General features: G+C 48.5%; 3 protein-coding genes and 1 pseudogene across 6 annotated transcripts; 3 read left to right on the forward strand and 1 right to left on the reverse strand.

Moving 5' to 3' along the window:
* Window positions 1-1,202: 1,202 nt before the first annotated feature.
* Window positions 1,203-1,865, reverse strand: LOC147986240 (uncharacterized; annotated as a pseudogene).
* A 4,604-nt stretch (window positions 1,866-6,469) lies between these two features.
* On the forward strand, window positions 6,470-6,979 carry LOC147986241 (uncharacterized). The gene has a single exon (XM_087541932.1). It carries the CDS (start codon window positions 6,470-6,472, stop codon window positions 6,977-6,979), a length of 510 nt encoding a protein of 169 aa, XP_087398058.1.
* Window positions 6,980-7,516: 537 nt separating this feature from the next.
* On the forward strand, window positions 7,517-13,080 carry LOC125539219 (multiprotein-bridging factor 1a). Its single transcript, XM_048702600.2, has 4 exons — window positions 7,517-7,816; window positions 8,089-8,172; window positions 12,482-12,564; window positions 12,675-13,080. Exons 1-4 carry the CDS (start codon window positions 7,675-7,677, stop codon window positions 12,792-12,794), a joined length of 429 nt encoding a protein of 142 aa, XP_048558557.1. The 5' UTR covers window positions 7,517-7,674; the 3' UTR covers window positions 12,795-13,080.
* A 4,313-nt stretch (window positions 13,081-17,393) lies between these two features.
* LOC125533796 (uncharacterized) lies at window positions 17,394-24,903 on the forward strand. 4 transcript variants are annotated; one of them, XM_087544570.1, is made up of 3 exons: window positions 17,394-22,773; window positions 22,955-23,176; window positions 24,572-24,903. In XM_087544570.1, the coding sequence occupies exon 1, from the start codon at window positions 17,792-17,794 to the stop codon at window positions 18,791-18,793; it is 1,002 nt and encodes a 333-aa protein (XP_087400696.1). In that variant the 5' UTR covers window positions 17,394-17,791; the 3' UTR covers window positions 18,794-22,773; window positions 22,955-23,176; window positions 24,572-24,903. The 4 variants fall into 4 exon arrangements, with proteins under 4 accessions (XP_087400696.1, XP_087400695.1, XP_087400697.1 ...); XM_087544569.1 differs by having other exon boundaries at window positions 17,394-22,758; XM_087544571.1 differs by having other exon boundaries at window positions 17,394-22,741.
* The last annotated feature ends 2,401 nt before the right edge of the window (window positions 24,904-27,304 follow it).

Consider the following 27,304-nt stretch of genomic DNA (forward strand, 5'->3'; position numbering starts at 1 on the left):
CCAAAAAGAAGCAACAAAAAGAAAATAGAAGACAAGGGAAAACTAATGAACACGGCACGCTCCAGCTCCCGCGTCTGCTCCACCTCGGTCTGGGCGAAAGCCTGGATCCTGTTCGTCCACCCTCGAAAGGGCCGGCTCACGGCGGCCGTCGCCGCCTCCTCCTGGGTCAAGGGCCCGAAGAAGACCTCGCTGGGCCCAGCCCAAGCCGTCTGCGACCCGACGACCCAGCGACCCCCTGGCCTGGGCACCCGGGCGTACTCTCCACTGACTGCCTCCTCCGCGGCCGGCGCCCTCTCCGGCGCTCTCTAGCACAACGGCCAGAGTAGCCTGCGGCGCCACCACTAGCGGCGCCCTGCCCATCGGTGCCCGAGGTGCCCCCTCCAGCGTCATCTGCGGCGCCTCCTCTAAGACAGCGTCACCGTCGCCTCCCTCGACCCCTGTCCGCTCGACCACGTCGGTCCGTGGCGGAGTGTCGTCCTCCACCACCATGACCTTCCAGTCAAGGTCCACCACGTCCGCGCGGTCGCTCTAGCCACGCTCCCCCTCCGACGACGGCATGAAGACCGTATCCACCGGCTCCATCCCCGCCGGCATGTCGGGCCACGCCGACCCCTCGTCGGCCCGCACCCACGCCACTACGGCGTTGACCCAAGCCTGGGCTGACTCCGCCTCCAGATCCACCTCGGCCCTGCTCCGATCCCGCCAGGCCAACACCACGGTGTCGGTCGGGTCCAGGCGAGGTCCGGGTCGGCCATCGCCTCGTCCCGATTGATGGCGTTGGTTCGGGTCTTCCGGTACACGGCGCCCTTGGTGGACGCGGCATCCGCCGCCGCCAGCGCCAATGAGATCGGCGACCTGAAACTCAACGAAGTAAACGGACAAGAACCAAGTGAAGCCGCTCGGCGATTCAGATTCAACAGAAAGAGAACTTACCCGGGCACCACCGGGACGACGGGTCTCGCCGGCTTCACCTGCGGAGCACCATGCCTCCTCTTGGAGGGCGGCTTCACGCCGATAGCCGGGTTCGCCGCACGCTTCACGGCTGGGCCTCGGGGTGCAACGTTGTCCTTCCCGTGCGGCCGGCTTGCCGCCGCCGTCCCCTGAGACAACCCGGCTCCAGCCACGTCGCCGCCTCCTCCACCCGGCGCCACTGCACCAACAACTCGCGTCAACAACCCCCACGCCACCTCGCACCCAGCAACTTAAGAAATATAGAAGACAAACTTACCCGCGCGGCGCCCTGTGCCGGCATCGGCGTCCGCCGCCTCCGCCCCCTCGCCGTGGGCCCCGGGCTCCTCCGAGCCAGCCCGCACCACCTGCGTCGGCGCCCGGTCATATGGATGCCGGATGGCGTTCAGAAGCACCTCCTGTGTCGCGTCTGGACGAACAATAAGATGGGCAGCGGCAAAATACGAAGACCAAGGACTCACCACGGGTGCCGGGTTCGCCTGGCTGTACGGGGGTTTCCCGAACTCCCAATCCTCCTGCAGCCCAGCCTTGGAAATATCGTTGACCCGGAGGGCGACCTGGTCCGCTCCCAGGCACATATTCGACAACCGGTTTGGGTCCTAGAGACCGGTCATCAGACCGATGATGTGAGTGCGCCGCTGCAGCGGTAGCACCCGGCGCCTGATGAAAGCGGCGATAAGGTCGGTGCCGGTGAGCCCCTCCCGCTCCCTCATCTTCGACACGCGCTGGCACAGGTTGAGCACCTCCTGTGACGGATTCCGAGGGAAGTAGTTCCAGTTCCGCTTCACCCGCGGCGGCGCATTGACGAAGGGCGGCAGGTTGATGTGGTCCGTGCCGAGGTTGCGGGCATAGAAGAAAGAGTTCTGCCACTTCTTGGCAGAATCCTCCAGCGGCATCTTGGGGTAGCCCCCGCCCGCCCGCTTGTAGATACGGCGGCCCCGTAGGAGGACATCTCCCCGACCTTCGGGCCCTGCTGCTTCAAGGCAAAGAAGCACACCCAGAGATCGATCGTGGGCTCGACCCCCAGGTACCCCTCGCAGAGGGTGACGAAGCTGGAGAGCTGCAAGATGGCGCCCGCGCCAAGATGATGGGGTTGGAGCCCGAAGAACTCCAGGAAGGTGCGGAAGAAATGGCTCGCAGGAAGGCCGAACCCACGCTTGAAGTGCGGGTAAAAGACCATGCGCCCCGTCCCCTCCGGTCGCGGCTCCCGCTCACCCTCCAGGAGGTGCACGGCAACCTCCGTCTCCCCCAGCAAGCGCCTGGTGGAGCGGAGGTGCGTGATGTCCTCTGCAGTGATGGACGAGCCCATCCATGAGCCCGAAGGGAGTGCCATCGGCAAGACGAAGCGAAGGAAGAAACGTGGGGAAGTGGGATCGTTTGCACTCGCCCCTCCCACTCCCCCGCAATAAGTGCGCACGCACGCATGCAATAACTGCCTCGAGAACGGTAACCGACTCGCGGACGCCGCAATAAATCCACGCCCATGGGCCGAGGGCGCGCAGTGGCAGGCCCCAGCCCGTCGCCCTATACCGTCGCGCGCGTAGCCTGTCAGGCCCCTCCGGCTCCCAGGCGCCACATGGCGCCCGCGCAGAGCCCAAAAGATTGCCTCAAGATTCGGCAGACTCCCTGGTTTCCCGCCCGCGTCGGGATGCCGCGATCCGGCTTCTGGAAGCCGGCACACAGTGGGTGTTGCCGGACCCGGCGGTCAAAACTTCGCCTCCTCATGGGGGAAACTACGAAGCCCCCCCCCCCACTCGAAGACGACAGACCTTCATAGCTTCGGGGACTACTATCGGGGGGATGAAACCCGGGCAGGCAACGGAACCCGGATCCTTTTCAAAAACATCGGGGCCAGCAACGCCCCTCAAATCCGGCTCGCGCTTGGCCGGGTTGCTCAGCCCAGTCAAGCCCCTCGACCCGGCCAAACTCCTCAACCCGGCCCCAACGGCTGGCGCTAGATGGCCGAACCAGGCATATCAAGACTTCTCCAACAGGCTAGCTCCCCCTTTGGCGTGTCCCTCAACCCAGCCACGGGTAAGCCCCCGTCCCATCCCAGTTGTACGATGGGACGAGTCTCCATTCAAGGGTGAGTGAGGAAACAGTGCCCCACCAACGCCTCTGGTCAGCCGAGGTGTGGCAACAGTGCCCCACCTACCTGCTGACCAGGGCCAGCATGGCTACAGTGCACCCGTCATCACTACTGACGCCAGCAAGCAGCGACCTGATGGTGCGCCACTGTAGCGAACTCAACCTGGCCACTCCGTGACGAACGACAAGACGGCAAACAGTGCCCCTCGGCGCACGGGGCCCGCACCCGTAGAACCCAACGAGCCCTGACACCTAGCGGGTCCCAGCGCCGGCTTCCCAGACAATGACAACCCAGCCCCACGGCCTTGTAACATTACCATTGTACCCCTGGGGGTTGACCTATAAAACCCCCCAGGAGCCCTCATGCATATGGGCAAGCAACTCACACACGTGGACACAAGATCGATTAGACTAGCCACACACTAGGAGAGGGAGCAGCCTAAGCCTTGGCCTGCCTTCCTTCTTCCTTCATACAACTCTAGGAGCAACTATGTACTGTTACGAACAAACCACACTCGGCAGGACTAGGGGTGTTATCTCTCCGAAGAGCCCCGAACCTGGGTATGTCTTGCGTCCCCTCGCTCGCTCATGCTGACCTTGCCTCTGGAGCCCACCGGTGCCCTCGAGCCTCCTCCTCTCTTTAGCCATCCCTTGGCATCTGCCGTGCGCCCACCACGACAGGTCCAGTCGTCCAAACGGTTGCGGGAGGTTCGAGAGTCCGCGTTGGAGATGCGCTTAAGAGCTTCTCCACTCACCCCCAACAGGCCCCCTAGGGCCCTTTTTTACCGTCGGCATCTAAAAATCGGCCCAGTCGCGCCCCTAGTAGCCCAAATTTAGCCGGTTAGGGCCGAAATTAGCGTCGGCGGACCCAGACCAAACCCGGCGCACTAGGGGGCGCCGGGGCGCGAAAGTCCCGTGGGCCCGCCGAGTCAGCGACCAGCTGCATCTCGTCTTCCTCATCGCCTCATTTCCCGCAGGGAATCAATGCTAAGGTTGTCGCCGGTCAGCCTTCCATTGATTCCCCACGGGCGGCGCAATGATGGCCCAACGACTATAAAAAGCCACCCCCTCTTCGCCAGTGGTCGCACTCACCTTCTCCCGTAGTGAAGGAAATATGCCCTAGAGGCAATAATAAAGTTGTTATTTATATTTCCTTATATCATGATAGATGTTTATTATTCATGATAGAATTGTATTAACCGGAAACTTAGTACATGCGTGAATACATAGACAAACAGAGTGTCACTAGTTTGCCTCTATTTGACTAGCTCGTTGAATCAATGATGGTTATGTTTCCTAACCATAGACATGAGTTGTCATTTGATTAACGGGATCACATCATTAGAGAATGATGTGATTGACTTGACCCATCCGTTAGCCTAGCATGATGATCGTTTAGTTTGTTGCTATTACTTTCTCCATAACTATACATGTTCCGATGACTATGACACCATGCAACTCCCGAATACCGGAAGAACACTTTGTGTGATACCAAACGTCACAACGTAACTGGGTGATTATAAAGGTGCTCTACAGGTGTCTCCGGTGGTGTTTGTTGAGTTGGCATGGATCAAGATTAGGATTTGTCACTTCGATTGTCGGAGAGGTATCTCTAGGCCCTCTCGGTAATGTACATCACTATAAGCCTTGCAAGCAATGTAACTAATGATTTAGTTACGGGATGTAGCATTACGGAACGAGTAAAGAGACTTGCCGGTAACGAGATTGAACTAGGTATTGAGATACCGACGATCGAATCTCGGGCAAGTAACATATCGATGACAAAGGGAACAACGTATACCGTTATGCGGTTTGACCGATAAAGATCTTCGTAGAATATGTAGGAGCCAATATGAGCATCCAGGTTTCGCTATTGGTTATTGACCGGAAACATGTCTCGGTCATGTCTACATAGTTTTCGAACCCGTAGGGTCCGCACGCTTAACGTTCGGTATTACGAGTTTATGTGTTTTGATGTACCAAAGGTACTTAGAAGTTCCGGATTTGATCACGGACATGACGAGGAGTCTCGGAATGGTCAAGACGTAAAGATCGATATATTGCAAGCCTATATTTGGACATCGGAATGGTTTCGAATGGTTCGGGCATTTTTTTGGAGTACCGGGAAGTTACGGGAACCCCCCGGGGAGTATATGGGCCTTAGTGGAATAGAGGAGAGGGAATGGAAAAGAGGGAGGCGCGCCCCCCAAGCCCAATCCGAATTGGGAGGGGGGTCGGCCCCCCTTTCCTTCCTCCCTCTCTCCTCCTTCCTTCCTCTCCTACTCCTACTTGGAAGGGGGGGAATCCTACTCCCGTAGGGAGTAGGACTCCCCTAGGGCACGCCATAGAAAGGGCCGGCCCTTCCCCTCCTCCACTCCTTTATATACTGGGGGGCACCCCATAGACACACAAGTTGATCATTGATATTTTAGCCGTGTGCGGTGCCCCCCTCCACCATAATCCACCTCGGTTATATCATGGCGGTGCTTAGGCGAAGCCCTATTCCGGTAGCAACATCATCACCATCATCACGCCGTTGTGCTGACGAAACTCTCCCTCGAAGCTCTATTGGATCATGAGTTCGCGGGATGTCGCCGAGCCGAACGTGTGTAGATCGCGGAGGTGTCGTACCTTCGGTGCTAGATCGGTTGATCGTGAAGACGTACGACTACATCAACCGCGTTGTCATAACGCTTCCGCTTACGGTCTACGAGGGTACGTAGACGATACTCTCCCCTCTCGTTGCTATGCATCACCATGATCTTGCGTGTGCGTATGATTTTTTTTGAAATTACTGTGTTTCCCAACACGTAGTTCCTCTCTTCTCGCCGCCTCCCCATCCCGTCTCTCCCCCTGACACCAGCCACCGAGTCTACATCCTCCCGATGGGCGAGCACTTCCCCGGCGACGGTGCGGCGGCCAACGGCTTTGGCCGCCGCACCCTGCACGAGTGGGAGGCGCACCTCCTCCGCCAGGCCAACTACCCGGCGCCGTCTAACATGCGCGAGCCGGGGCAGTGGAGGCTCAACGCCGGAGGCGTCCCAGCCCCCCCCCCCCCCCCCCCCGCAACCCGACGCCGAGCACCCCCTCTACTTCCACGACGAGATCGGGAGCGTCCGGGCCTTCCTGCGGATGAGGTGCGCGGCTGCCCGGAGTACGCCGCCGACAACCACGCCAGCTGGGCGGCGTACTTCCAACGCTGCCACGAGGAGCAGCTCGCCTCCACCAACCACATGCCGGTGAGGGGGTGCCACAACACCGACGACCGTCGCCTGTGGTGGGACGTCTTCGGGCGGACGCTACACTTCGTCCTCGAGCACCTCGAGGGCGGCAACCAACCACCACTCAGTACCCGGCGGCCTCGGCGCCTGTCCCCCACCGGAGCGGTGGCGACATTTGGTTGCCGCGACGCATGGCGGGTGGTTCGTCCTCCTCCTCCTCACACTCTCACTCGTCCGGATCGCCGGCGCTCGCCAGCGTCAAGCCCGAGCCCGTGAAGATGCCGCTCGGACGGCGCACCCGTGACGGCGCCCTCGTCATCAACGAGGGCGGCCGTGGCTCCTCCTCCTCCCGCCTCGTCAAGCCCAAGACAGAGTCGGGGCTCGTCGTCGTGAAGAGCGAGCACGGCGACGTGACCGCCCACGGCGACGAGGCCGCCATTAAGTGGACGCACGAGGACTACGTTCGGCTGGAGACGGAGCGCCAGCGCCGCGCCCTCGAGGAGTTTGCCGCTCGTCGCCGCAGCCGTGACGAGGGCGGCGTCGTCATCCTCGAGGACGGCAACGACGACGCACCACTGTCGCCAACCAAACCCGTCCGCCAAGACGACGCAGGGCAGGGGTGTAGCACGGACTACGACGGCGTGAAGGAGACCGACGACGGCGACGACTACAGTGCCTTCGGCGCGTTCTTCGGCCTGTAGGCGGCACAGTAGTTTTTATTATGTTTTTAGTTTTGAGTTATGTATTTTTAAGTTTTTATGTACAAATATCAATGAAATCACCTAATATGTGTCGAATTTGGCTGAATTTATTTTTTCAGTTTTGCTACAGCACATCTAGATGTGCTATAAGTATTGCACATCTAAGTCCTATGTCATTGATCTTATGTTGAGATTCGTGTAGATATTTTTTTTTCTTTTTTCTCTTTCTTTCTATGCTTAACTCACTCACTTAGATGTGCAATAATTAGAGCACATCTAGATGTGTCCTAGACACACCTTTATTTTTTAAAAGGATGGCCTCTAAGTTGGGTTTGGGACGGCGGTTAGGAAACCATTCGCCCCTACATCAAAAATATCACTGGCGCGCACCTAGGCGGCTATATTTTCAAGCGTCTGGGCCGAACGGCTGGAATATGGAGATGCTCTAACACGTGTACAGTGTGGAGCACTAGGAGCGTAAGAAACGAGGAGAGGGTAGTACTGTATAATATCCTAATATTATATTGGGGGAATGGGAGAACCACCGATTGCGACTCGAGAACCTTTCGTTCAGCTCCAAAATATCTTCCTCTCCTCTGTCCTGCGCCTCCATTATCCCTTGCGTGGTTTTAGTCTGTGAACTCGAGAGACCGAGCGAGGAAAGTTGCCGTGTGAGACCTGAGAGTCAGGGAGATATGGCTGGGATTGGTCCTATCAGGCAGGACTGGGAGCCGATAGTGGTGCGGAAGAAGGCGCAGAACGCCGCCGACAAGAAGGACGAAAAGGCCGTCAACGCTGCCCGCCGCTCCGGCGCCGAGATCGACACCACCAAGAAGTGTAGGTGTCTGATTGGATCGATCCTTGCAGCCGTGTTGCTGTCCGATTTACTGGATGCGGTTTTCCCTCGCTGATTCTGTGGATTTCTTGCTAATCGTCCTGGCTTGGAGATACTCTAGATTTGTGTTTTTTGTTTGCTTATTATGGGTTTTATATGTTTAATCATGTGATTTGTTTGCTGTTCTTTCTGCCATAAAACAGCTCGCAGCTTAGAGTACCGCAGTTTTTTGTTTTTCTTTCTCGGTTTTCCATTGATCCAGTTCCGTTTGCAGACAACGCTGGAACGAACAAGGCTGCATCTAGCGGAACTTCCCTCAACACCAAGCGGCTCGACGACGACACCGAGAACCTTTCCCGTGAGCAACAGTCACTCTCTCGCTATGTGCTTATTCTTCCATTGCGAATGGTGTGCTGCCGTATGCAAATTTGATTCGTTCATACATGGCGTAGCTGGGTTGTTCTGGAAAAAGGTTCTCTTTATGAACTGGAGTAGATGCTGAAGCTGTGGTTGTCCTGATTCTTAAATTACCTCTAAATCGTTACTACTCAATACTTCTATATCTATATACCGTTATTTACTTATCACTGTGTAAAACTTTCAAGTTGAAGATCGCATAGTTCTGCCATAGCATATGTGTTTTTTATCCATTGTGGATTATAGCTCGAGCCTAACTGTGCTATCTTCATATATTCTACTTGTAATGAAAGTATCTGCTTAGTTTAGGAAACTTCTCCATGGTACTGTAGCATATGTTAGGATGAAATTAGTTTCTGATGTTAAATGAGCTGTTGATATCAACTGGCACCTGTAGCAGCTTAGTGGGAACACCAAGTACCAAATTGATATATCCTTGTTAATATGGTATTGAACATTTTACCGAATAGAGTGCTCAACATATTCTTTCACATCTTTTTTTAGTGCACCTGTGAATATTTTGTAGCCCCACAGTTGTTTTTTTGTTTGCCAGTTTTTTTGCGATAGTTAAATAAAAGTGTTACATCTGTATGGGGGACTGGTTTTAGGGAGTGTGCTGACATATACCAAGTTGGTAGCTGTGTTTATTGTGGAGTTCAAATCATGTGCTATGGGTTAGTGCTTATTTTTGCTGCTGGAAAAACTTCACTTCCTGACTATGTGCTGATGATGTTGTGTTAGGCCCTCTTTGATTTGCAGGATTTTCAAAACACGGGAATAGGGAAAATACAGGATTTGAGTGGCATGTCCACTTGAATCCTATAGGATTAGCATAGAGTGTTTGATGCTATAGGAAAAACAAAGGATTGAAAAAAGAGGTTGGAGTGGATGCTAGATTTCCAATGAAATGGTAGTACACTTGATTCCATAGGAAAAAATCCTATAGGATTCAATCCTATGAATCAAACGACAAACGTAGGAAAAAATCCTAGGGATTCTGACCCTCCAAAAGTCCCACGGAATTCCTTTGAATCAAAGGAGCCCTTAATCTGTTAACTGTCCTGATTCTTGAATGCCCCTTGTTGCAAAGCCCTGCACTGCTTGATGCCGACTTTTTCTCCCTCATGAAAAGAATGCACTGGAACATACTCTACCCTATAGCTAATTGGGAATCTCGCTTCTTTTTAGGAAATTCTTCTGTTGTATTATCACACTTCACTTTATTGGATGGTATTAGTTCTGATGTTGCATCTTTGTATGAATTCTGATAACAAATGACACTTAAAACTAATGTTGTAATAGTCTTTGAAATTCACAGGTTCTTCAATATTTATCAAAACATGTTATATCTTGTTTTACAGACCCTTCTTTTATGAGTGCACCTGGGAATGTTGTGAGGTTTAGAATCATTCTTATGTGTTTGTATGAGCACCCTTAATCTTATTAGGGGTTAGCCAGAATGCGGCTCAGTTACTTCATGGGTTTGTTGCATTTGCAGGGTTATACATAATTGTACCATTTAGATCATTGTTTTTAATGCGTCCCTTATATGGCATGGCGTCTAGCTCGCCTTTGCCAGCTTTGAAAGGCGCCTGCAGCGTCTCCCTAGGCGCACATGGAGGCGCTGTCAGCTAAATCAGACCCCACAGATAGAGCAGCCGGGCGGTGGGGGAGGGCTGCACGGGCCCAACACCTTCAGTTCGTCTCCTGCCAGCATCAACCTTCTCTGTCTGCAGTCGCATGTGACTCTCGGTCTCTCTTCCCCTGCCCTCTTATTCTCTCGTCTCCTCTCTCATGTGTCACCCTTCTGTGCACTTGTGCTCCTTTGATTTAGGAATTCCTAGTGCTCTGCTTTCATTTGTGAATCTGATTTGTAGTGCTGTGCATATGCTCCGCCATGAATGTGTGTTGTACTGCTCTTCGATTTATGATGTGACTTCAAGGTGTGTAACGGTGTATGTCCACTAAATGCTACTCTACTCTGCTGCCCAAGTTCAAAACTGTCTTAAGGCATTGCCTTGCCTTACGCTTAAAAGGTGAGGCGCCCCCCAGTGCCTCGCCTTGCCTTACAGGCTTATAAACATTGATTTAGATGGTGAAATGAGATTTTCACCATTAATTATATTTTCAAAACACAAACTTCATCTGAGATGTGCATAAAGTCTCCACCATCACGTTTTGATAAAAAAAAGTCATGTGACATGGAATGGCCATCACCAATGGTTAGCAATTGTATGTTTGATCAGTCACCTACATGGGTAACTCCGCAATAATCCTTTATTTGTGAAATAAGCACAAGTCAAGGTTTCCAAACCTGTAATTTAGCAGCTCTAGCTTACTGCTCCTGAATTTGGGGAATGCCCTACTTTTCTATCACCCAGTTTGCTGCCACCTGGCACCTTTAGGCTGCCCCATCTAATATGGTTCTACCTGTGTCCGGTTTGGCTTATTGTAATTGATACTGTTCCATCAAGTGCTGAAATTTGGTAATAGCAATACTTGCTCATATAATTTTTGTTACCTATGAGTTAGCCACAATTGTTTCGAAAATACCAATCTGCAAAGCAAGTAGAGTTGATGTTTGGACAATTATTTTATAGCAAACTTGCTGTAGAAAATTGTGTTGATGCAACTTAGTGGGTTTTGGTCGGTCTGTGGCTTAGAAATAAGAAGCTGTCGGATGTATATGCTGTGGATAGCTGTTGTACTGGGAAAGCTACTGTGTGAGGTCCTTGTATAATAAAAAGTCTCGAGTTCCCCTAGGATGCTCAGAGTTTGTTTATGTACCTATTTAACTATAATACCCCGGTTTTGCTGCATTTCACTGGAAATTCGTTTTGGGGCTCAGGCTCCATGAAGCCATCTTTTGAAAGAAATCAAAAATCAGTTTTCAAGTTCCTAAAAGATCTGGAAAAAAAAAATCCACATGCACATATGGTTGTATTCTACATGTGTCTAAAATTTCATGATGAGACCTGAGCTCCGAGAAGGCAGGCCTGGCACAGTGAAGTCCTCCCTAATTGTGCCAAGAGGCCCTGGGTTTGAACCAGCCTCTCTGCATTGAACTTCGCAGGGATAAGACTAGGTTCCTATAATCCCTCCCCAGACCCCACCTTGTGTGGGAGCTTCTATGCACTGGGTCTGTCCTTTTTAGACCCGAGCTCCGAAATGCCTCTCATATTTCACGGCTTAGTACTCCCTCCGTCCCATAATATAAGACATTGTCGTTATTACATTCCATATGTGAGTATATGGAATGTAATAACGTCTTATATTATGGGATGGAGGGAAAAATCCATAAGACATTCATCATCATACTGCATGATCAGTACAACCTGATCCATGGCAAAAAAAATGAATCAATCATGGGCTCAAAGTAATCAGTCAGCGCCTACCACTTGGGGTCTCACATGGATTGGACTTGGGGATGGAATGAGGAGACAAGCTGGTTCGAAGTGATTTCTGTGGGAGACGAGCCAATGTATATAGTGGCAATCCCTTCGTAATTTCTCTGAAATGGGCAGGGGCTGAGTGGGATTTTTCAAAAGCCAGAAAAGCACCTCCGGTGGTGCTTTTGCTCCTATGAACTAATAGGTCCAACAGCGGGTTTTCCAACAGGCCGTACAAGGAGCTCTAGGAACTCTGAATAGTTGTTTATACCACTATGCTTTCTTTTAAGCCCCAAAATAAGCTAGCTGTTTGCTTGGGCACGGAATGCCAAAGCCCATTCCCAACCAAACACTGCTTTAACCTTGGGAACCATAGGTTCAAACTAGCACAGATTGTGTGCCTAAAATTGCCTTACCTCTGCAGATATTCGGTCATCAAATTTGTCAGTTCTATTAAGATAACCACACAGTTTTGGTGATCAAATTGGCTCAGTTTTATGAAGAGAACAAACTAGGTTACCTCTTGGGCCTTCTTTAATTTCTTGGAAATTTTTCATCTTCCTGCAGGAATTCAACCGTTTCCTGTACAAACGCTCCTGCAAATCAAAATGGCTTTTCTGTCATTCAACATTTTTTGGCTATCAGTCAGAATTTCTAAATTTCTGTTTTGTAGTAGTGCTTTCTTAACGAGGTTATTTTTTGTTTGTCGTTGCTGAGTACTGCACATAGAATTTCACGTACAGATCTGATTTTGTTTTCCCCAGTCTCACCCCCAAGATGCTTGAGATTCCAACAATCAAAGCTTTCTCTGATTGTTTTGTGTGCCAATCCCTAATCCCTTGTGCTCTCATCTGATGCTAGATGAGCGTGTTTCAAGTGACCTGAAGAAAAACCTTATGCAAGCAAGGCTGGATAAGAAGATGACCCAGGCACAACTTGCTCAGGTATCTAGCTGAATATCAAGATTTTAGAACTTGCAGAGTTCTTCCTGAGAAAAAAAAGCTTGTCAACATACACTATTACCTCAATCTAAGAGTGTGATGTGTTGTAACAGATGATCAATGAGAAGCCACAGGTGATCCAGGAGTACGAGTCGGGCAAGGCGATTCCGAACAATCAGATAATTGGAAAGCTCGAGAGGGCACTTGGAGCTAAGCTGCGGAGCAAGAAGTAATGCCTTGAAGTAGCCAAGCCCTGTCTACTTGCCTTGCATTACATTTGCTAGGTCCTAAAAGCTTTTACAGGCTGTTCCTGTTGGTTGATACTGAATAACTATGCCACGGAACCACTTTATGTATCATTATATTCTCGTGTTCTAAAATGTGTCAGTCATATGTCCCAGTGTAAGAGCTGCATTGAGCATGTAGATTGACATGATAACCTGCGTGGTTTATGTGTGGTGTTTGTTACTGGCTTTTGCTAATACAAGTGTGTTGTGAGGTAATTACACAAAACCATTACATTTGGGTCAACAAATTGTCGCCATAATTGAGGAAAATCATACAGAAACACCACTTTTAAAACCTTGAGTAACAGAGCGCAACAATTCTTGAATAAGATCGTTATAATAGCCAAACTGACTGTGGCCCCTGCCTGTTTGGATGATGTGGCATGCCTTTGTGTACATTTTGCTAAGGTGGACATGGGACCCACTGCCAGCCCCAATCTTCCTCCTCTTTGCCTCTCAACTCCTCGCTGAACCCCTCCTACTAATGTTTCATTTTGCCCTTTCTATGGCATGCCTTTGTGTACATTTTGCTAAGGTGGACATGGGACCCAATGCCAGCCCCAATCTTCCTCCACTTTGCCTCTCCCACTCCTCACTGAACCCCTCCTACTAATGTTTCATTTTGCCCTTTCTGCCATGCTCTTTTCTCTCCTGCTCACTCGTGTGCCACTTCATGCATCATTGATTTTCTAGGGAAGCATGCATCATTGTTGAGGCCCTGCCTTTACCAGCCCAACCATTTTGTGTGTCCCTCAGATGTCGCCATCATGAACGCTGCCGCACCATGCATCCCCCCCCCCCACCCCCCGCGCGCGCGCCCAGTGCGAGTTTGTGTGGTGCGGAAAACCCCATTGACATCACCATGAATCGTACACCAACACCGCAGCGCCAAGTGGACCAATGACTAGACCATACACGTGCCATTGAAACCAAGGTGAATTCACTTCTAAACTCCCTATTTATTAGATACATTATAACCGAGCACCTTTCCATTCCTCTCACGCTATTAGCATTTCCAGCCTTTGGATCATCAGTTTGGGACTCTTTCGGCCGTTAGATTTCCTCTCAATCCCGCGTCGCATCGCTTCGTTGGCGCAACAGTTTTCTGGGTCGCTGCTCCCGAAACAAAATCGGAACATTATGGTTGATAGGCCAGGAAGCCCAGCTAAACCCATCGGCCTACAAGTGCACATCGGCACCGTAGAGGGACTCCATGCTGCCTGAATCGTTCGCTATTGTTCGCTTTCCTCCTGACCTATCGTCTTTCCCAGTCTGATGGCGGCGGCGACTATGGGCGATGCCCAAACCCAACCCCTCCCAACACCCAGATTTGCCAATGCACTTGTCCGATCAACCTCCATCTATCCCACGACGAAAAGAAAAATCTCCAGCTGGTGTCGTCTCCTCTCCTATCCCCATTACCGGCGGCGAACATGGAGCGACCGACGGTTAAATTTTCCTAGGTGAGGAGGTGGGACTTACCATCAGAGTGCGGCGCCCTCTGCATAATCTCCTCATCGTCAACCACGCCTCTACCTCTGCTACCTGCTCCACCATTGCGATGGTGATGACAACGCTGATGGTTCACATCGGCCAGGTAAAGCGTGCCTGTAGCAACCCGACCTCAAACGGTCAAGTCTCTGTGCTTCAGTGTCATCCCTGGATCAGTAATGCTGACACACACAGTACTCGAAGGATTTATAACAGAGTAGCAATCACACATTTATTACATCGAATGTCTCAAAAGAGAACTTATTACAATAAATATGGCTTAAGGCCATCTAAAATGATAACAGCGGAAGACTTGGAACATAAAGTGAGTCCATCAACTCCAATGACATAGCGAGCGCATGACAAACGACCTATCGCGTCTTACTCCTCGTCTGAAAAGTCTGCAACATAATACGTTGCAGCCATAAAACGGGTCAGCACATGGAATATGCTGGCAATGTAACACAGTAGAGTAATGAATAGATAAATGCTATCACTACATGCATATATGGCTGGTGGAGGCTCTATGGTTATATGGTTTTTGTGAAAGCCAATTTTTCCCTACAACAAAGGAATATATTTTATTTAACTATCATGGTAGTTGAAACATTGAGAATGGTACCCCCATCTCAATCCCAATTAAAAGTAATTATCACCCCAACAAATTAAATTAGAGTGATGAGATACAGTAGGATAATCCAAGTACTAGATACTCAAGATGTCCATAACCGAAGACACGGCTAACCATGATTAGTTTATACACTCTGCAGAGGTTTGCGCACTTTTCCCCACAAGTCTCGATCTTCTCCGTTGTATTTCTCGCACTGCACGGTGTTTGAGAAACGGATGACCGAGACACAGTCTTTTAAAAGCATTAACTCTTTACTCCGGGTGGACAGTTACACCTACTCTCCCTCTACACCTGCTAGCCCACCACTGAAAGAGGTCACACAACATACTCAACTATGCCAGAGCTCATAATGGCTTGTGGCTGCACACGGAAGTTTCTAGCATGACTAATCTTTTGATCCCTTTGAGCTTGGGTGGCGGACCGTAGGAGGATCACACGGTATATCCCCGGGATCTCCTAGGACAACACTGGTATATCCCCAGGTGCCCAAAACAAGCAATCCACCCAGATGTGTATTAAAGTTGCCACCTTAAGTTGAACCATTAATTAACAATCTCACATCTGTCATGGATACACTCAAACCCAATCCACGTCTACGAGCATAGCATAGCATAGCAATATAAGCATAACGTAGAAGTAACTCCCAAGGTTTGATATTAAAACAGGGCAATAGGTTCTACCTCATCATCTACTTACCAATACCCATAAGTTAATCACATCCTAATCATGCAATGTTTGGGGATTGGAACTAATGCATAAAAACTGGGTATGAAAGAAGTATGATCAATGTGTTACTTGCCTTGCTGATGATCCGCAAAACCTAGAGACTCGTAGTAGCATGCCTCGCACTCCGGGTGTTCTATCGCAAACAAACAATAGCATACATGATCAATCAAGCAAAGATGCACGGGTAAATCTCAAATAAAAAGATCTAACAAGAAAGTTCAACTGAAGAACTCCGGTTTGCAAAAAGAATCAAATCAAACGGAGCAACAAAACAGAAACTGCGAAAGAAACAAGATCCGAGTACTAATCTGGACTAAAGTCAAATTTTACAGTACCAAAATCTTGTTCAAGTTGGTTAAACAGAAAGAGGGCTTCGAGACGAAGATCTAGGCACTTGAATCGTCTGATTCCGATAAATGAGCGAAAAGATAAACTAAAACAAAAATTAGGACAGAAATCGCGATCAGAAATAATCGTGGAAAAAACTGACGAACAGACTAACGAACGAACGTTCGCTGTCTGTCAAAAACGGGTGAACGGCGTTCTTTAAAACGACCGTACGGACGAACGTCCACTACTTAACTAAACCGTAGAAAACCGGAATAAAACCGATCTAAAGAAAAAAACGATCTTAGGGTTTCTAAAAAACGACCGGTCAACGGTCAACAGCGGCGGCTCGGCGAAGTCCAGCGACGGCAGCGGCGGCGGGGCAGTGGCGGCTAGTGCGGGCGGCGGGGCTAGGGCGGCGGCGCGGCTAGGGTTAGGGCGGGACGCGGGCACGGGGCGGGCTGGGGTGGCCTCGGCGGCTTATAAGGCCGGCCGGGGGCAGGAGTCCGGATCGAAACCGGCCCGTTAAGTCGGTTGCCTCTTTTTTTAAATAAGTCCTGACGCGAAAAAACAAAGAAAAGAAATACTAAACGAATTTCAAAAATCTCGAAATAAAATTTCCCCGTCCTCTAAAAATATGCCAGACAAGGTGCACATTTATTTGGGCCTATAATGCATTTTTGAAAAACGCAATTTTTTTTAATCTCTACTATTAAAGGAGAACCTGCGGTCGTCGTGATGGTTGAACCTACGACAACCATCCCTCGCTACTCCCCCGCGCCTCGTGCGATCGATATTCAAAATTCGCAGGAAAAAGCCCCCACGTTTTATACGGTAGAGAAAAAAACTGAGTGAACCCCATCCAGATGCTCACACGTTCTCCACTTCTCCCTCGACCCGAAGTCCCGAAACACCCGGGCTCCCTCCTCTCACGCGAGCACCGGGCGCCCTCCCTCTGTGCCTCGCCGTCGTGCTCTGCCCAACCGTAGCCGCCCTATCTCTCTACCCGATGCCGAAGATCCAGCAGGTGTCCGTCGTCGAGGGCTTCGAACGCAGGGACAAGAGCCTCCTTTTCTCCTCTCCGTGCCGCCGAGAGAGGAGCTCCTTCTGGCAAACCTCAACAGCATCGTCGCGACCAAATCCTACCCTGCGGCCTCCCCACCACCACCATCCATGGCGACCGAGCTGGCCGACGCACGAGATCCGTCTGCATCACCCTCTCCTCCAAGACTGTCACGCCTACGCCTGCGTTGGCGGACAACGAGTCGCCTGGCTCAGAAGATCCAGGCGAGAGAGCTCTGTGAGCTGGTGGGTGGGTCCTGGGACCATCTGTAAGCGTGTGGGTGTGTGTCCGGTATATAGGCTGGTCATGCCGTGTAGGAGAGTAGAGTTGATTAGTCTCTGAAACATCTCATCCTTTCTCTGTATTCTACTCACCTCGGTTCTTCCTCCTCACCTGTACCCTCCTCTCATCCCCCAAATTCCTGTTGTATCTTGGTGTTGCATAAATCTATGTTCCGGGACACTACAATATGGTAATCAGAGCCTAGACCGCTCCGCTCACGAATCCAAATCGACTCGTAAAATTCCATCGCGAAAGGTGCCTTGATTTGCTTCGGCGAATCGGCCCAAAATCCTGAGCGGGGTTGAGTTGATTTAGGAAGAGCCGCGATGGCGCCGTCGAACCCTCTGCCCAGACCGGTTTGATTTTGGATCGAATGGAGGGCCTTCAAAAATCGGTGGAGGGGATTTGGCGAAATTTGATGTGATGACGACCGAGGTGAAGGCGATTGGGAAGGACGTCAGTGATTTGCGCCAGCAGATCGACGACTTCGGTGAGGATTTGGACGGCGTCAAGCGCCGCCTCGGCGAATCGACCAAGTCCATGCCGTCGCTCGCAGCGCACGCCTTGGGACCTCCGCTCGTCATCCCCACCGCTAGCAAGACTCCGTTACTGGCCAACAGCGGCGGCGCTCCGCTACTGAATACACCACAACAGCAGCGTGCATATGTCGCTGCACCGCCCTCACTACAACACCAGGAGATGCCAGAGTATGATGGATACAGTGGATACACTGCTCGTCCTCCTCGCATGGATTTTCTTAAATTTCAAGGGGAGGCACCACAGTTGTGGATTGACATGTGCTTGACATATTTTGAGCTCTATAAGACACCAACGCATCATTGGGTGAGCCATGCTAGTTTGCACTTGGAGGGGCATGCTGCAATGTGGTTCCAGGCGTTTAAACACCGGCAGCGCCCAGTCTCATGGGATAATTTTTTAACAACTATTTTGGAGGAATTTGGTGCAGATGAGTATGACAGTCAGTTGTCCAAATTACTGCAACTCAAACAAACAAGATCTGTTGCCGAGTACAAGCAACAATTTGAGACTGTCATGTACCATCTGACAGCTCTCGATCCTTCTCTGAACTCACGGTGGTTTGTCACCCAGTTCATGCTTGGACTAAGGGATGACATCAGGTGTGCCGTACGGTTGCAGGCGCCCTCCAGTGTCACGCGTGCGGCGTCTTTGGCCAGGATCCAGGAAGAAGAAGGAGAGACACACAGGCCTCGTGGGCGTCCTCCTGCTCTAACCAAGCACCCACCTACCTCAACAGTGCAGCCAACTATGACAACAACACCACACATAGATTGGCCGCGTCGCACTGGTAATGATGATTTCAACCGTGAACGTCAGCTCCGTGATTTTCGTCGTGCTAATGGTCTTTGTTTCAAGTGTGGGGACAAATACAACAAAGAGCATTAGTGTCGTCGAACGGGGCAATTGTTGACCATCGAAGTGGGGACTATGGGGAAGTTATTTCTGATGAAGTTGTTCATGCCCTGAGTCTTCTCGGTGAAACAACAATAACAACAACTGGGGAATGTTGTCAGTTATCTGTACATGCTCTCGCGGGTACTAAATCGTTACACACGATTCGTTTGCAGGCTACTGTTGATGGCCAGGCAATGTTGCTTTTGGTCGATTCGGGCAGCTCACATACATTTGTGACCCAATCTTTTGCTGAGCGTGCCAACTGCGTTGTTACAGCAGCTCCAGCAGTGCCAGTTAGAGTTGCCAATGGTCAGTTTCTGCATTCAGACTCTCAAGTACAAGGACTGAAGTGGTGCACACAGGGCCATGAATTTTCTACTGACATGCGCATCCTTGAGCTGGGGGCATATGATGCCATTCTTGGAATGGATTGGCTCACTTGTTTCAGTCCTATGAACTGTCACTGGGGAGAGAAGACCATGCAATTTCAGTATCAAGGCCAACTGATTACCCTATAAGGAATTGTAGTTGCAGAGCAAGGGGTGTTACAGGAATTGCATGTAGAACAACTAGTGAAATGGTTGGATGACAATGAAGTATGGGCCCTGGCTGTAGTTGAGAATTTCTCGGCGGTGGACAAGCAGCAGTCTCCTCTAGCACCTGATCTTTAGACATTGCTAACCGAATTTTCAGATGTGTTTTCCGAGCCAAATTCTGTGCCACCTCGGAGATCTTTGGACCATGCCATCACTCTACAACAGGATGCACAACCAGTAAATTCCAGACCCTATCGATACTCTCCCTTGCAAAAAGATGAGATCGAGCGACAAGTTATGGAAATGCTACAAGCAGGTGTGATCATTCCCAGCATGAGTCCCTTCGCCTCCCCGGTCTTACTTTTGAAGAAGAAAGATAATACATGGCGCTTTTGCATCGATTATCGCCGTCTCAACGATCTTACTGTGAAAAACAAATTCCCACTTCCAATTGTTGATGAATTACTGGACGAGCTTGCGGGAACCCAATTCTTCTCAAAGCTGGACTTACGGGCAGGCTACCATCAAATCCGAATGCGCCCAGCTGATGAAGCAAAGACAACGTTCAAACACATCATGGCCATTTTCAGTTTCGGGTAATGCCTTTCGGCCTCACCAACGCACCGGCTACTTTTCAGTGTTTCATGAACTCAATATTTGCCCCATTCCTACGCAAGTTTGTGATAGTGTTTTCGGACGATATACTGGTATACAGTGCTTCATGGACCCTGCATTTGCAACACCTGCGCCTTGTGCTAGAAACACTGCGGAAGTCACAATTCTTTGCCAAACTGACCAAATGTTCCTTCGGCCAACAAAGCATTCAGTACCTCGGCCATATTATCTCTTCTGAGGGTGTGGCTACTGATCCTGAGAAGACAACAACAATGGAACAATGGCCATTACCAACAACAGCGACTGAACTGTGTGGTTTCCTCGGCCTGACAGGATACTATTGAATATTCGTGCAGAATTATGGCTTAATTTCCAAGCCGCTGACCCAGTTACTCACCAAAAAGGGTTTTGAGTGGAATGACCAAGCGACTGAGGCCTTTATGACATTGAAATCTGTGATGGCTCGTACCCCTGTTCTCGCCCTTCCGGATTTCTCTGTACCTTTCGCCGTCGAGACAGATGCCTATGACACAGGTGTGGGGGCAGTACTGATGCAACGGGGTCACCCTATTGCATACATGAGCAAAGCCCTGGGTGTTATGAATCGCAAGTTATCAATCTACGAGAAAGAATTCCTCGCAGTGATCATGGGGATCGACAAATGGCGTCAGTACCTACAGCGAGTTCCATTCACCATCTTGACAGACCATAAGAGCCTTTGCAATCTCACTGATCAGCAACTCACGTCCAATTTGCAACGCAAAGCTATGGCAAAATTAATTGGTTTGCAATTTCAGTTCAAGTACAAGCGTGGCGTGGATAATGGGGCTACAGATTCTCTGTCCCGTGTCGCTCATCGGTTTGAAACCCAAACCCTTTCAGTTTGCCGGCCAGACTGGGTACAAGAGGTTTTGAATTCGTACCACACTGATACTGAAATGATGACACTGTTGCAGCAACTAGCCATTCATTCTCCTGATGACAAGAGCTATGCACTAGAACACGGGTTAATCAAGTACAAGGGCAGGCTGGTTATCGGTGAAAATTTGGCACTACAAACTAAATTGGTAGCTTCTCTGCATGACAGTGCTGTGGGCGGACATTCTGGTATTCAAGCAACGTATCCGCGCGCTAAGAAACTCTATTACTGGCCAGGCATGAAATTGGCCGTGGAGCTATTTGTGAAGCAATGCCCAATCTATCAACACGCTAAGCATCCACACACTAGACCTGTTGGGCTTCTGCAGCCTTTGCCACCTCCCCAAGCTCCATGGCAAGAAATCACAATGGATTTTGTGGAAGGTTTGCCAATGTCTGATGGTGCCAATGTGATTTTGGTCGTCGTTGACCGTCTGACCATGCATATTTTTTGCCCTTAATTACATCATCCTTACACAACGACTACTGTTTCCAAGCTGTTTATGGATCAGATTGTTCGTTTACATGGAGTACCATTGTCAATCATTTCGGACCGTGACAAGATCTTCACCAGTCACATATGGAAGGACATGTTCAAGGCAGTGGGCACCAAACTACATTACAGCACAACGCATCATCCGCAAACTGACGGGCAGAGCGAGCGGGTTAATCAGTGTGTTGAGAAATATCTGCTTTGTGCTGTTCAGGATCGTCCCAAGACTTGGCGGCGATGGTTGGCAATGGCAGAATTCTGGTACAATACCAGCCACCATTCCTCTCTTGGGTGCTCTCCCTTCCATGCACTGTACAAAAGAGAACCCAACTTTGGTGGCATGCCAAACATCATTGTTGATTCGGCCTCGCCAGTCGCGGACACCGCAGCGGATTATCAAGAGCACACGGAGTTGCTAAGGGTGCATCTTCTGTGAGCCCAGCAACGCATGAAGTCACAGGCAGATCGTTGCCGCACCGAGCGTCAATTTGTCGTCGGTGAGCAGGTCCTCTTGAAGCTGCAGCCCTATGCACAACACTCAGTGGTCAATCGCCCCTGTCACAAGCTTTCATACAAATACTTTGGACCATACACCATTCTGGAACGAATTGGAGAGGTCGTGTACCGCCTAAAATTGCCGGCTGCTGCCCAAGTACATCCAGCCTTCCACATTTCACAGCTAAAGCCTTTCTCGGCCGATTACTCACCGGTTTTCAGCGAGCTTCCGCCGCCGGACCTGGTGCTCTGTGATAAGCTTCCGTCAGCAATCCTGCAACGCCGCATGGTCCGTGATGGCAACAGGGCCACAACTCAAGTGCTTGTCAAATGGGGTGATCTGCCAGATGATTCCGCCACATGGGAGAACTATGAGGTGGTCAAGCATCGTTTTCCGTCTTCTCCATTGTGGGATGAAGCTCAATCTCAAGCGGCGGCAAGTGTCACGCCTACGCCTGTGTTGGCGGACAATGAGTCGCCTGGCTCAGAAGATCCAGGCGAGAGAGCTCTGTGAGCTGGTGGGTGGGTCCTGGGACCATCTGTAAGCGTGGTTGTGTGTCCGGTATATAGACTGGTCATGCTGTGTAGGAGAGTAGAGTTGATTAGTCTCTGAAACTTCTCATCCTTTCTCTGTATTCTACTCACCTCGGTTCTTCCTCCTCACCCCCCAAATTCCTGTTGTATCTTGGTGTTGCATAAATCTATGTTCCGGGACACTACAAAGACGCGGACTGCAGGGACGGGGCGGGGACATCACGTACACCCCGGGATGACCAGATCAAGCACGACCGCAGCGGAAGAGCCACCTCTGCCTCGTCGTGCAGGAGATGCCGCCTCTCCATCATCATGGATTGAAGGAAGCGGCAGTGATGGTTGTTCCAGGTGGTCGGCATGCCATGGTTGTTCCGGATGCGGTGATGTTTGATTTTAAGTAGTGCTCACCTATTTTCTGTTTTTGTTCAGATTAGTATTTGAATCATCGACAAACCAGTCAATTGCTTGTTCTTTGGATCCTATAATGGCACACATTATGCATAACTTAACTGGCTCTGTATCGGATGTTTGATCTGAACTACTTACACACGAACATTGCAGGCCGAAGGTCAATATTATGACTAAACAGGCACGTGGACTCGGTCGTGAAGTTTATGCGGTATCACCATGTAATGCACATCTTCTGCATGCCGCTGGTCATGATGGTGCTTGCCAAGCATTGGACGACCATGAAGTACAACCTCAGCTCTCTCATGTTCATCAGCTCCATTGGGATGCCGGTCCGCTGATGTGAAGAACTACCTTGGTGCCAAGATGTTTCAGGTAATTGGCCAATTCTTGTGCAGTTTTTGTTGTTGTTTAACTGCGACTGGGGGCAGAATTAACTGTGTTGTTTAGAAGGGCTAAAGACTTTCCAGCGTCTTGTTGTTGTTCTTATGTAGGGCTTATATTTCTTGTCATTTCTCCAAATTCAATCATGTGCGATGCTTTTTTGTTCTTCATCCTTGTCCTTTGGTACAACCAATGGAGCTGCACCGGATGATCCAGAGGTGATCATTTTGGTCTGTGCACAGATGTCCTTCTGTTAGGTCTAATGGGACCTGCTTAATACATCAAACAACCACATGTTTTTCATTCTTTATGATGATTGATCCTTGTAATCTGCATTACATATAATATTTTATAAAGTTTTCTTCTCATAACCATTTTATGTGCATAATCGAAAACCAACCCTTAGTTAGTGGCACAAACACACTGACATCCAAAGAATGGATTGAGTGCTAGGAGAAGGGAGGTCCAAGACTCTGCGGTGTGTCCTTGGTGTAACTAGAGCGTTCTTTGGCCATGTTAGAGACTTAGTGATAGAGCAATAAATTATTTTGCTAGGATAATAAATTGTGTGTGAGGTTGTTCTTCTGGGTGATTTTAATCCCGATGTAGGAGTGTTCATAAAAGTGGAACTATGAGCTCTCATGCAATGTTTAGAAAAAATTGGGCTCCTTTGGGACTTCTGATGTATAACATTGCAAAAAAACATAATTGGGTATTAGTTGAATTGCTCGACTGTTGTGGTGGGAGGTTGCAGGCCATCTGAAATTAGTGACATTGGGAATGACTTTGGCAATTTGGCATACTTGGATAAAACTCATGAAATTTGGAGCAGGGCTGGGAATAGCAAAGTTTGGTGGACTTGGAGAAAAAATGGCAGATTCGGAAGGGGGGGGGGGGGGGGGGTGACAGCATATCAAAGTGACACCTCAACGACCGGAGTTGTAGCCCAGGGCTTGCCATAGCGTCATTTGTTTGCTCGTGGCAACGCACGGGCATTCAACTAGTTCAAATAAAATAGCAATAAAACTCCAAATAAAATTCATTTATTTTATTTTAATATTTTTCCTCCAATATTTCATTTATTTTGAAGAAGTTTATCTCCTCTCATATATTTTAATTTCGAAATATTTTCAGAGAGAAAAATCATTAAAACCAAAATGATCCTTGTTTCAATATTTGATAGAAATTCAAATATGAAAATCGTGAAATCCCCAATTCTCTCCGCGGGTCCTTGAGTTGCTTAGGATTTCGAGGATCGCGAAACGAAAATGCAATAAAATATGATATGCATGAATGACCTATGTATAACATTTCAAATTGAAAATTTGGGATGTTACAGTGCCCTTCTCTCGAATTTGACCCTTCCTAGTACTTTCTTGGTTTCAGGGCACTCTTGGTGGGCAGCATCTACAACGTCCTCTTATCCTCGCTTGCTGAATATGGGACTGGTCCTCTAGCCTGATAGTCACCAGTCCAGCACAACAATTCCTCCCCTCCTCATCGAAGCATGGAATAAGACAAATCTTGATTCATGTATAGAGTGACCGGCTCCTCTAGCCTGACAGTGTAGCCAATTGCCGGTTAGCTGAGTATCTGGTTATTTGAGTAGAACATCTATGTTTCTCCTCTTTATGTAGACCCGTTTAATTTGATATTACTCACAGAAAAATGTAAAATCATTGCCTACATTTCCGAAATTCATCTCATTTCGTGGTTTATTCTTCGAGGGCGTCCAGAACAGATGCATTACTTTTTCCATTTCTCCAGTACGTAGTTATATTTGCAAATGAACAACATTTTCTTTGTACGTATGCAAGCTTACTACTGCCCCCGGTTTGTTCTATTTAATTTTAAAGCATAATAGTTTTTGCATATTACTAATATTGACAACAAGAATGCTCAGGAATGATTTGAATTTCGTAGTATTATAAATCCATGTCTTCTTCCAGCAGGTAAGTATATACAATGGCTACAGTGGCATGTTAAAGTTCCACTAATTCAGATTATAAATTGTTGTGTTCTAACTATTATTCTGGTGCAAAGCTAATTTGGAAATAATGTGGAAGTCTTGCATGGGTGGTTTCAGGGTGCAAATCCCTAAAATTGTCGTTGGACGCGCTGCACCAAAACAATTTGATTCATTCATGTTACATGAGCGCTGCCATCTCTAACCACCCCTATGTCGTTTCTCCATGCTCCCCTGAAAGTAAGAGGTGGAGGATAGCATACATTCAGTAGCACGTTCCACTTACCCTACCACGGCACTGGTCAGGCAGTCCAATCCACTATCGAACAGAAGGTCATGTTATTTCGGCTTCTATTTCACTGTCTTGATGTTCTGCAATTTCCTCACCTTTTTTGTTCTGTTGATATGGATTTCTGATCCATTATCCCTTTTTAATTTGTTGCAGAACATGTGCTTTTGTCAATGGCTGAGGAGTAGCATGCTCCATTGTATGAATTTTCTAACATAAAAGATGCGATCTGGCTGAGGAAGTTGACAGGAATAACTAATTAACTTCAGGGTCCAACTGCTGCATGGAACCTTCAACGGCAGGAGCTGATCTGAATAAAAGGTATCGTGGAATGATTACCCCTTATGTTTCTATCTATGTATAAAGTTTTATGTGTTTCTACTATTCATACTAATTTGCTTGATGTGGTTCAATCCTCAAAATATTGTGGAATGTGTTTATTGCTACATATATTTAATCTCTTACACATAACATGCTGAGAAACGACTCTCGCGGAGAGCTATTATCATGCCTTGAAGATGTCATGAGCGCAGTTTCATACCATACTGAATTCTGAATAATTACACTATTCCGTATATATACACTTCAGGAGAAATTCTGCATTCATGCTATCAACTATATGCTCAGAGTTCAGGGGTCACTGATGTAGCCCAATGTGGCAATATATACATGTATATCTGTCATTTTTTATTTGCAAACCGCAAGATGCATCGTACATGGTTTTATGAAACTTCCGTAATTTGCTTCAAGGCATACTTTGTAAAGGTTATTACAAACCAATGATCTGTGCATGACGCTAGTAATAGAAAAGCAGACTCGACTTGATCTAGAGTTGTAGCACCGTTAAAAAAAACTTGGTCCCTAGCACGGGAAACAAAAGTATGTAATGTGATTGTAACCACGTGGGTAGAGTAGCAACATAATTTTAACTATAAATTTATATTTTCAGTATCATACGCCATGTCAAATGCATCTTTGTTTGAGTTTATGTACGTCAACGTTTATCCACACATTTTTTTTTCTTTATGCTCCAAATTGCTGATAATACCGTGTGATGGAAAAAAATGGTAAGATAGTTAGAATATGCAAAGTTTGAAAATGTTTGCTACGAATGAAACTTCGGTCCTCTCCAGAACTATTTCTGATTGCTCCATCTTTTTTGCAACCAAAGTGTATGCTACCAATTTTCTCAGCAAAGCGCACCCCAAATGTGACTGGAATCTTGAGACCGTGATTATTTATGTTGACGTCCTTTTGTTCACTATGATTTGGTATTGGTGTTGATGTTATTTTCTGTCTTTGGATTCACAGCAATGCAGGGAGCTATAATTCAGAGATCAAGCTATCATGCTTTGTGCGTTTCTAGAATGGACTGTACTGGCATAGCTGCACAGGTCTGGTACGCTTCATGATGGCTGATAAATAGTAAATTCCAATGCAGAGAATGCATGTACTATCTTACATGGCACCAAAATATGTTCTTGCTATTGCTTGCATCCTCATATTATTGACCTGAGTTTAAATTGACATCTACTTAGACATTATGTCGATTATTATTGATTGTTACCCGAGTGATATTTTGTTATTATTTGTACTGTAGCAAATTTATCAAACAAATCTTCTTCCCTTTGTATATGTCTCGGCACTGGGACTGCACTCGTTTAATCTTTTATATATATATATATATATATATATATATATATATATATATATATATATTCTATCATGCAATTTTGCACTAGCTAGACAATTTGTTTCCTTGCATGTGTGAGTGTAAACGTAATATTCTATCTTGTATTTCCGATCACTATATTTCCATCTTTCCATATACTCTTTTATCCAAATTATCCATCTTTCCATATAC

The sequence above is a fragment of the Triticum urartu genome, chromosome 2A (genome assembly GCF_056163025.1).
Source record: "Triticum urartu cultivar PI428250 chromosome 2A, HENAU_Tu73, whole genome shotgun sequence".
NCBI lineage: Eukaryota > Viridiplantae > Streptophyta > Magnoliopsida > Poales > Poaceae > Triticum > Triticum urartu.

Coding starts and splice junctions, on each gene's coding strand:
- LOC147986241 (XM_087541932.1), top strand. CDS start 6,470: ATGGCGGGTGGTTCGTCCTCCTCCTCCTCACACTCTCACTCGTCCGGA.
- LOC125539219 (XM_048702600.2), top strand. CDS start 7,675: ATGGCTGGGATTGGTCCTATCAGGCAGGACTGGGAGCCGATAGTGGTG. Junction 7,817..8,088: donor GATCGACACCACCAAGAAGT/GTAGGTGTCTGA, acceptor TTCCGTTTGCAG/ACAACGCTGGAACGAACAAG. Junction 12,565..12,674: donor CCCAGGCACAACTTGCTCAG/GTATCTAGCTGA, acceptor GTGTTGTAACAG/ATGATCAATGAGAAGCCACA.
- LOC125533796 (XM_087544568.1), top strand. CDS start 17,792: ATGACGACCGAGGTGAAGGCGATTGGGAAGGACGTCAGTGATTTGCGC.